General features: G+C 49.7%; 2 protein-coding genes across 2 annotated transcripts; both read right to left on the bottom strand.

Moving 5' to 3' along the window:
- Nucleotides 1-2,373: 2,373 nt before the first annotated feature.
- Nucleotides 2,374-5,104, bottom strand: LOC119357757. Its single transcript, XM_037624599.1, has 2 exons — nt 4,528-5,104; nt 2,374-2,384 (listed from the first exon to the last, which is right to left on the bottom strand). Exons 1-2 carry the CDS (start codon nt 5,102-5,104, stop codon nt 2,374-2,376), a joined length of 588 nt encoding a protein of 195 aa, XP_037480496.1.
- A 2,281-nt stretch (nt 5,105-7,385) lies between these two features.
- On the bottom strand, nt 7,386-9,649 carry LOC119353961 (L-type lectin-domain containing receptor kinase SIT2-like). The gene has a single exon (XM_037620662.1). It carries the CDS (start codon nt 9,556-9,558, stop codon nt 7,540-7,542), a length of 2,019 nt encoding a protein of 672 aa, XP_037476559.1. The 5' UTR covers nt 9,559-9,649; the 3' UTR covers nt 7,386-7,539.
- Nucleotides 9,650-10,002: the final 353 nt, after the last annotated feature.

Here is a 10,002-nt window from a genome sequence, read left to right as displayed (position 1 = left end):
ACCTTCCACCTTCTTGTATAAACATCTATCAAATCTGAAACTTTTGTGAGTACAGCATCTCCTATGCGGCCACTAGGTTTCAGTGATATTGTGGTTGGTATCCAAGGGTCTGTCCATATTGAGATTGTGGTGCCGTCGCCAACCCTATGGATCAAGCCCTCTTCCAGCACCCTCCGTCCAGCCATGATCGCCTTCCACGTAGCAGAAGCCCGGCTCGGCACCGTAGCATGAAGGAAGTCAGTCTGCGGGAAATATCTTCCTTTCAACACCCGGGCACACCTCGTGGGAATATACTTCGTGATTCACTTCTGGCATGCTTTTTCTAGGTATACCTCGCAATATACAGGTACAGGAATAGTGCAAACGTATGTCCTTTGCCCATTGTCAGCTCGAGTGAATGCAACGATGCTGTTTGACGCGCGTGGTGGAGCGGTGACTTGACTACTCTAAGTCAATATGACATGAATTTAACACGGACCTGTTGCAGGCAGTGAATAGTATCAATTTTATATTAGACTAGGCGCCTCGCCCGTTACTGCCTGTTGGAGCAAAGGCTATCCTGGCAATTTCCAGACATGTGCAGTCAGCGTATTTCTTTTTTCAATGACAAATCCTCTAATTAGTGTATTGTTACGTGTTAGATTTGGAGCAAACTAACTAATGTAAGTAAAAGTATTGCTCATTAGGCATCACGCACGAAGCTCTAGATCCTCTCTTTCCCACTTGATAATGATACAATTAGCAGCAGGGCCCCTCTCTTTTGTTTTTTGTAACTGTGCAGCCTACGATACATCAAACTCGTTGAATTAGTGAGCAAAAATATACTGCATTTCCATTTTGAAAAAAAAAATTACTGCACTTTCAGTTCAAAATTAACACGGACGACTATTCTCAAGAAAAATTAAACATGCTTTCCTTGTAAGCGTTTCTCTATTTTCACATTGCTAATCTCCAAACAAATGGTTCATACCCTAAACTATTTGTGAACAAACTATTGTCTGTAGATCCATAATTAGAGTACTAATAACCCAGGATCTTTAAGTAATCTCCGTAAACTATTTGTTAACCATGCTATCCTCGGCGACCTTTCCGACCTATGCAGTCAGCACTTTTTTTAATGACTATATCCTCTAATTAGTGCACTGTTACGTTTTAGATTTTGAGCAAAGTAACCAAGTTAATTAAGAGGAGAAAATTTCTTATTTGACACTGTCTTAAAATCTGGTTCCTTATTTGATACTGCATTTTTTTTATTCTCTATTTGACACTAGTCCTAAATTTTATTCCCTATACGACACTTCCGTCCATTTTGAGCCTAAATGACATCTGAAAAGATGATTTTACCCCTCATGCGGTATGTGTGTGCGTGCGTGTGTGTTGTTGCGTGTGTGGGTGCATGCGCACATATGTGCTGCTGCTGCATGTGTGTGTGTGCATGTGTGCCGCTGCGTGGGTACATGCGCACGTGTGTGTGCGTGCTGTTGCGTGCCTATGTGATGCCTGCGTGTGTGCTGCTGCTACGTGTGTGTATATGCGTGTGTGTGATGCATGCGTGTGTGTGCGCGTGCATGTGTGTTGCTGCGTGTGTGTGTGTGCGTGCGCATGCGTGTTTGTTGCATGAGTGTGCGCATGCGTGTGTGTTGGTGCATGTGTATGTATTGCTACGTGTGTGCTCATGCCCTCGCACTGGTGCCGCGTGTGTGCGCTATTGCCCCCACACACATATCATATGAGGGGCAAAAGAGTCTTTTCAGATGTCATTTAGGCTCAAAATGAACGAAAATGTCATATAGGGAATAAAATTTAGAATTTGTGTTAAATAGGGAATTTTTTTTTCCAGTGTCAAATAAAAAAGCAGATTTTAAAAATGTCAAATAAGGAATTTTCTCAATTAAGAGTGCTGCTCATTAGACGTCACGTACCAAGCTTTAGATCCACTCTTTCCCAACGGATAATGATACAATTATGTGTAGGTCCTTTCTCTTTTGTTTTCTACAACTGTGCACCTATGATTTTTTTTAAATACTATCGAACTCACGAACTAGTGAGCAAAAAATATACTGCATTTTCCAATTCGACATTAACAAGCCTGAACATTCCCAAGAAAAAAAACTGCTTTCCTTCTAAGCGTTTCTCTATTTTCACATCGCTAATCTCCAAAAAAATGATATACAAACCCTAAACTATTGGTTGTAGGTCCGTAATTATAATGCCAATAACCCAGGATCTTTAAGTAATTTTCTCCCTTGATGACAGTCCAAACCTGCAGGCCTGCATGCAAAAATTGATGGCCCATCATGTCACTAGTCCAAACCGCGCAAATGCCCAGATTGGAGGGATGGAGCTGCTTCGCCCAGGTTCGGCACCTGTCAGCTACTTGGGGCCTATCCATTGAATACGGTGAAATACAGCATTGCTTACGATGGTGGCAATTAAAATACGTTTGACAACACTGATCGCAACGCTGGCTCGGCGGGGATGATTCCGAGCTACCTGCAGACCGGCCTCTGCAACATTTTATCAAAGATGGAAATCATATACAGCCTGCGGGTATTCAAGTTACACGAATCACGCGGCATAGTGTGATGTAGATACCGACCACGCGTAGCCGCATGTCCACTCGTAATTATTCGAAGACTTGCATGGCTATAAAACTGCTGCGTGCACACATAGAAAAAAGTGCATCACACCTAAAGCGTGTGCGTGGATTTAGGATGCTTGGCGCGGCGACGGTCGAGGGCGAGCTGAGCCGATATAATTCATCCACTTTTTTTTTGCTGCTGCTATCATCATATTTGTGTGTTGTTTCCTCGATGACAATAAGCACTTCCATATTTGTGGTGATATTATCTGATAAGTGAAATTGTATTTTATAAATGAGTGAAATATGTTTTAGGAAGCGAGTGAAATTGATTTTTATTGATAATTTTTTGAATTGTGTGAAATTGTCTCTCCTAGGCTGACTTGTTTACACAAAACTTTGTCGGTCAACACACAATTTCAGCAGTGACTGTTGGATGTCCATCCAAGGGCCGACGTGCTTCTTCAATATCTGATCTTCCTGCTCCAGCCGCCTAAACCAGCGCTTGCAGGACTGCATGCTCCCTCCTCTTGTGGACGGCTGTGATGCCGCGCACGCTTCACCGGCCCACCCTACTCCCTCCGCTGGCCTGGCCATCCCTCTACCCATCCGCACCTCATGTTATTCTTCGGTGACGGCAGCCTCACGCCGCAGCCGAACCAGTCAACCGTCATACTCTGCTCAGCGTGGGCATCGACTGTTGTGTCTTCGCCGGCAGAAGGTTTCCCTGCTGTTGTTGGGTACTTATCACTTTGTTGGATTGTAATGTGACATGGCACTTTTGGTTTATTCGTTATGCTACTTTGTTAAAGAATACGAGACTTATGCTACTTTGTTAAAGGATATGAGACATGGCACTTTAAAATTCTTTCTTATATGGGTTTATCTCATTCATCATTTTCATTATTAAGCTTCAAATATGATATTTTTTTATTAATGTATTACTGCTGTCATGACTTTTGTCGGGTGTTTAATATAACAAAAAATAATCTATGTAAAAAACGTATTAAAAAAAGACCCAGCCGTGGCGGGGCGCGCATGGTGACTTTACTAGAACCACCCCGATCTAGCCCGAAGGCGAAAGGGACAGCCTTTCGGCCGTCGAGCGGCCCAGCAACGGCGACAACAGGGGAGTCATAGTAGCTATGTGTAGTGAGCTTGTGAAGCAGGCGGCGACGCGGGTATATAAACCGATGGTCGCGTCCCTCGCCGGGTGAGGTGGGACTCTATTCCGCACACTAGGACCATTAAAGAAGAAGAAAACCCTTCGACGAAAGGAGTCACTCATCCAACAAGTCATCCCTTCATAGCCAGCACCATTCCCATCTACAACAAACATCCCCATATTCATCTCCGCCAATTTAGTCTTCATCCCCGTAGGCATAGCCATAAACTTATAACTAAGGGTACCTCACATACAACGACATTGTAATACTATTTTCAACCACTAATCTTCAAGTATCATCTGCAATGTCTTTTGCCTGTGATTTATTTGCGATGCACGAGTAGTCCCCCTAGGCTAAGGGTTTAGGCATAGCCTCGCAACCCCATTTACTCGTGCAACGGGATTGTTGGTTTATTTTAAAAAAATGTTATTTTTATGTGTTATGCAACGATTTTATCTCTTGTATTTTTAAAGAAATGAACACGCAAGCATAAACAGAATGACACAAAAGAGGGCGGCTTGATAGCATACCATGTCTTGCATGCCGATGCCGCTCACGGGGCGGCCTTGACGCTCTCAAGAGTGGCACAAAACTTGTTGCATTCTTGTTGAATCATCCTCCATCGCTTTGAAATGGACACCCATCCACGCGTGCTTACTATTTGGTATGGCGGAAACTTCTTGCGCCCATGAAACTCACGGTGGACACGAATCCAAAAAGTTGAATGCTTTTGTTCGGTGCCCGTCTTGGGGTCTTGCCCAATGTCTCTCCAACACTCACAAATAAGCTTGTCCTCGACCGCCGTGTATGCCTTGGTCCACTTGCTCTTCTGCTTCGGCTTCACCCCGGCGTCTTGGTTGGTGAGCTCGTCCTCGAACAAAGGCTCCCCTTCGATGTCGCACTCGTCCTCTTGCCCGTAGTCCTCCGAGAACTCGTGGTCAAGTGGGAAGCCGTCCAGGTCCAGGCCGGTTTGATCATGCATGAAGGTCGCCTGATCTTGATCAAAGGTGGATGGCGTGAACACCCCTCGGCCGTCTTGGCTTTGTGTCTCGTCGGTATTGTAGCCAGCCCCGGTGGCACCGCCATCGGCCGGCGTACCACCCTCGAAGATGATGTTCTGCATGTAGTCGTCATCGCCAGAGGCCGGCATTCCGTCGAATAGGCTGCATGCGCCCGGCAACACGTCGGCTGGCATGTGTCGCGCGCGTTTCCTCACGCCTCCGAATGACGAGCCACCGGCCACCGGTGTGGCGTTGAGGTCGATGGGCGTGGGAGTGGAAGGTGCCACCACGCTCACCTCAGGCGAGCACTCCCCGGAGAGGCAGGAGGCTTGCAGGTAGATGTGAAAGCCGGGCATCGGGGTGCAAGCCGACACGCGGGGCGAGTCAGGCAGCACCATATGAGGGAACGCGGATGAGCCGGCGCTGGCCGCGGCCACGACAGCGTTGACGAGGCCGTGCTGGCTAGGGTTTAACCCTAGCATATATAGCGCCTCCCTCGTTGCCGCCGCGACGCAGGCGTTGTTGACCTGCTGCTGCGTGGCGGCCGCCACGATGGCTTCGTCCCTCGCGTCTGCCGCTTGCCTCCGACCCTTCCTATTGGCCGACTCCCTTGCCCGTTGTTCGAGTGTCAGCGTCTTCTTCGGCTTGGCCACGACAACGGTCTTGCGGGGGGCGTGAGGCTTTGCCTTTGCCGGAGGGCGCGGTCGTCATGCTGGACGAGGCGAGGGAGGCGAGGCCGGCGGCGGCGTTGAGGTCGTCGTCCATGGTAGGGGTCGGGAGCGCGCGCGGGCGGGAGGGTTTTTGGAAAGAAATGGAGGAAAATGATGGAGGCTGCCACCGACAAGCGGGCCCGGAGGAAGGAGAAGGCAAGCACGCGCGCGTCCATCTCATGTCTGCGCCGACGCAAATCCGGCTCAAAAATGAGCGGGAATGTGTTGGCAGGCGGACGAAAAACGGACACACGTCTTTTTAGATCGACACGTTGGGTCACTTATCTGTCCACACCGACCTAAACGGACGCCCGTGGACAAAATGGATCGCCTCGTTGGAGTTGTTCTTAGTGACTCATCTGCGGCAGCTTACTGGTCATCATGCCGCTCTTTTACCCACCCATCCCGCTGATGTGTCTTCACACTGTGGAAGGAGGGGTAGGCAGCGTTGCTTCTTTTACTCTCTCCTCATCGCCCGCTCTTTCTCTGCTCCAGGGCTTGTGTCCACGTGTACGAGTATATGTGGTGGGTTCTGCCAGCTCGATTGCCTGTGTGGCTCCGTTGTCTTTATCTCATCTCCTTCCCGTAGTCTTTTCTTCTCCGTGTTCTAGTTTCCTTCACGACCGCCACCTCACACTTCACGCCGCACACCCCTTGCTTCGATCCACAGGAAGGTTTCTTCCACGTTTACCATTGGTCCTGCAATGGGGTTGTTACCTGGCTACGCGCTGCTTTGTTTGCTGGCCGGCAGTGCTATTCGCCGCTCCTACTAGCTGATGTTTGGATCAGGTTTTGCCCTTTCGTCTGGCTAATCTTTTCTGCTCGCTGATCGTGTTTTGTTCCCTTCATACTTACATGTCTTACGAGCTTCTTGTTGTTGTTGCCTTGCGCCTATTACTAGCTGCGTGTATTCATGTTAGAGTTAAGTCTGAAGTGGCTTCTTCGCTCCTTTATTATTGCTATTTTCCTCATACTTTCCGAGGAGTTTCTTCAATCCCTTTATATCTCAGAACATTAGTCCCTTAGATTGCTTGAAATCACCAAAGAAATCACCAGCGTGGTTTTTTATCATCGCTCTGATTAGAACTGCAAACGAGTCGAGTTTGAGCGAGTTGGAGTTGGCTCAGCTCAACTCATATGAAAATTCGAGCGAGCTTAAACTGAGTGAAGCTCATGATCGAGCTGTAGAACATGACTCATGCTCAGCTTGTAACGATCTCGAGTCGATCTCGAGCTAGTTCCAAGCTAAATGAGATGGTAAAAATTATAAATCTATGGATGAAAAACAAAAAAAATTAAGATGAACATGCCAGGAACCTTTGCCAAAAATATAGGATATTGAACACATAGTCGACCACATGCCATAATTAGGCCTAAATCTTCTCTGCACTTAATTAAGTTTCCATGTTTGTTGATAAATAAAATAAAGACAAATTATGCACAACATATATGGTAATAAATTATCTTATTTCCATTTAATATATAGCATGATTATTTAACATAATGATATTCTGTCGAGCTATCGAGCTAAAATCGAGCGAGCCAGCATTGGCTCAAGATCATCTCGTTTCTTGGTCGAGCTACATAAAGTGTTCAAACTCAGGTTGTTTCTTTTCGAGTCGATCTCGAGTCGAGTCAAAAACCGAGTCGATTTTGAGCGGCTCACGAGTCTCGAGCTTTTCTTGCAGCCCTAGCTCTGATGTACCCTGGCGGAATGTTTATTCGCCCCGGGGTATCAGGGGAAGGAACGTTCCCCTTATACTATTAGGATCCTATAATTAAGGCGAGAGAAGCTACGCTGAGCGTTCTGAATGGAGATACGATGAGATACGATGTGTTTCAGAGCTTGAATACCTCCGAAAATAAAACAAAAACACATATCACTTCTTCTTTTTTGTGCGGGGAAAAACACATGTCACTTGTTTGATTGCATTGTTCTGCTTATAGGCAATTCGACCATAAATTAGGTAACCATCAGGTCATACATTTAAGGTAAAAATATGTACAACATAGATGTGTGTATAGGAGCCACAGGTCAGTTAATAGTTAGTTACACAATCCTACTTACCGCAAGAACATTGTCACCTCCCTCCAGAGATATCAGAAACTGCACCCATGCTCGTCGATGATTCGTATGGCAACATTTTCTGGTTGAAGTCCCCATCATACATCCGCTCCAGCATGGTGAAACTGAGGTACGCGGACGACAAGTCCGGGAGGACCATGTCGCCGTCGAGGTACTGCATGACCTGCCGCATGGTTGGCCTTCCATTAGGCAATGGGTGCGAGCATAACAACGCAAGTTTCAGCACCAGCGAGACCATGTCCGGACTAAACCCACTTGGAATCCTCGTATCCACCGCGCCAATGATCAAACCCTTGCGCCATTGCTCGATCACCCAATCCACGAGCACGATGCGGTTGTCGTGCTCGTTTTGCTCGATTGGCCTCCGCCCACACGTGATTTCCAGAAGGAATGCACCGAAGGCGAACACATCGGTCAACGGGGTTGCCTTGCCGGTGTGTCCAAGCTCAGGAGCTAGGTAGCCCATGGTGCCAACCACATGCGTTGTATGGGCGTCCGTCCCATGATCGTACAGCCTTGCAAGGCCGAAATCCCCTAACCGCCCATTCATCTCGCTGTCTAGAAGAATATTGCTTGCCTTCACATCTCGGTGGATGACAACCTGCTCCCAATCCTCATGGAGATACAATAACCCAGAAGCCACACCTCTGATTATGTGAAATCTTTGAGGCCAGTTCAGTGTACCTGCTGAGGATGCATCATACAAGTATTTATCAAGGCTTCCGTTTGGCATGTAATCGTAAACCAGGAGAAGTTCCCCTTTGCGCCGGCAATAGCCAAGCAACGGCACGAGGTTCCGGTGCCGTAGCCGTCCGATGCTTGCGACCTCGGCGACGAACTCCTTCATCCCTTGCCTTGATTCATGAGACACCCTCTTTACGGCGACCTCCATGTCCGGCTTGCGGAGCTTGCCCCTGTACACACTTCCGAAGCCTCCCGCCCCGAGCAGGTTCTTGTCGCTGAACCCCTTGGTCGCATGATACAATTCCTTGTATGAGAATCGGTGGGGGCCGAAGGCGTCCTCCCAGTCCTCGCGCAGCTCCGAGAACTTGACAAGCCGTCGTACAAAGATGTACACTCCGATGCCCAGAACGAGTACCAGAGCTGCCAACGCTATGGGCAGCACGATCACCAGCACCCTGGACCGTGGCTTTGGCCAGGCCCGTGGCAAGGCCGGCAGCGCCGAGATGTCCAGTGCAGGGGCTGGCACGTCCAGCGCGAAGCTCCAGCCGAGGACGAAGTGGCGTGTGGCGAGGACACCTGTTGCTGACGAGAATCCGACCAACATCGTGCTCTGCACTACAGGCGAGAGGTCGACGGTGGTCGTGAGGAGGGGCTTCTTGGGCCTGGCCATGCCCAGGGGAGCCACGGTCACGGCGACCTCCGTGGCCCCGCCATCGTAGTCCACCCACACTTGCATGGCCTCCCGGCTGATCAGGCTCAGGTTCCGGAACGTCCCGGTGCCGTCGTCGTAGTACCCGGCGTCGGCGGAACGGACCGAAACCAGGCTGTCGACGTCGACGCCGACGTGGTTGCTGTTGATGTCACGGAACTCGGCGTTGAAGAGCGTGTCGAGCTCCACGGCGAAGATGTGGTCGCTCCGGTTGCCGCCGTCGGTGTCGTTGAGGAGGCCCAGGAACTGGCCCGGCATCGCCGTGGAGAGCAGCTCCCTGGACGCGGAGACGAAGAAGGCCATGCCGTGGCTGCTCAGGTCCGCGTACTGCCCGAAGATGGCGAAGACGAAAGTGGTCGAGAAGGACCGCGCGGCGCCGTCGCCGGTGCCGTTCGCCTCGCCGCCGCCGCGGAACGGCAGGGGGGACGGGTGGAAGGCCTGGCCTTTCGTCTGGATGGTGCCGTTGGTCAGCATGAGCAGGCCGTTGGGCATGACCACCGCGCCGTCGAGCGTCAGGTTCACGCCCGCGAAGCCGTTATAGCTGAACTGCACGCTGTCGCCGCTCGCCGCAGCCACGAGGAGCAGGAGCAGAGGGACCAGGTGGTGAGGGTGGAGAAGCATGGCTCTCCAAGGAACGCCGGCCGGCGCTCTGTTCTTGGCAATGGCCTGCGGGTGTGTGAATCCTCCGTTTTCTTGTGTGCTTGCGGTCCAAGGGAAAATTTTCTTGGCCAAGTGGTAAGGAAAAACTCAGGTAAACTAGAGGGCTTGTGGCGCGTTCCGAGTAGCAACTGAAAGCGACGTAGATGGATGGGGGGCTGCTAGTTGTGGTGTGCGCTCTGGTCAAACCATTCGGGGGCTGTCTTTCTCAGGCCGAAACGTCCGTCGACTTGCAGACGTCTCCACTCTCAAGTCGTCGCTTTTGCCTTGGCAAGTGGCCTTGCAGCAGTGATATGAGTGATTTGGAGTAAGAAACTTCAGATTTTCACACCCGTTGAACGTTGACTAGGGTTTCGGCACTGTCACACGGTCTTCTAGCTATGATGTATACTTATTTTGTGGTGTATG

The sequence above is a fragment of the Triticum dicoccoides genome, chromosome 2A, assembly GCF_002162155.2.
Source record: "Triticum dicoccoides isolate Atlit2015 ecotype Zavitan chromosome 2A, WEW_v2.0, whole genome shotgun sequence".
NCBI lineage: Eukaryota > Viridiplantae > Streptophyta > Magnoliopsida > Poales > Poaceae > Triticum > Triticum dicoccoides.
The sequence above is the reverse complement of the archived record's forward strand: the minus strand, read 5'-3'. Positions and strand labels throughout refer to the sequence as shown.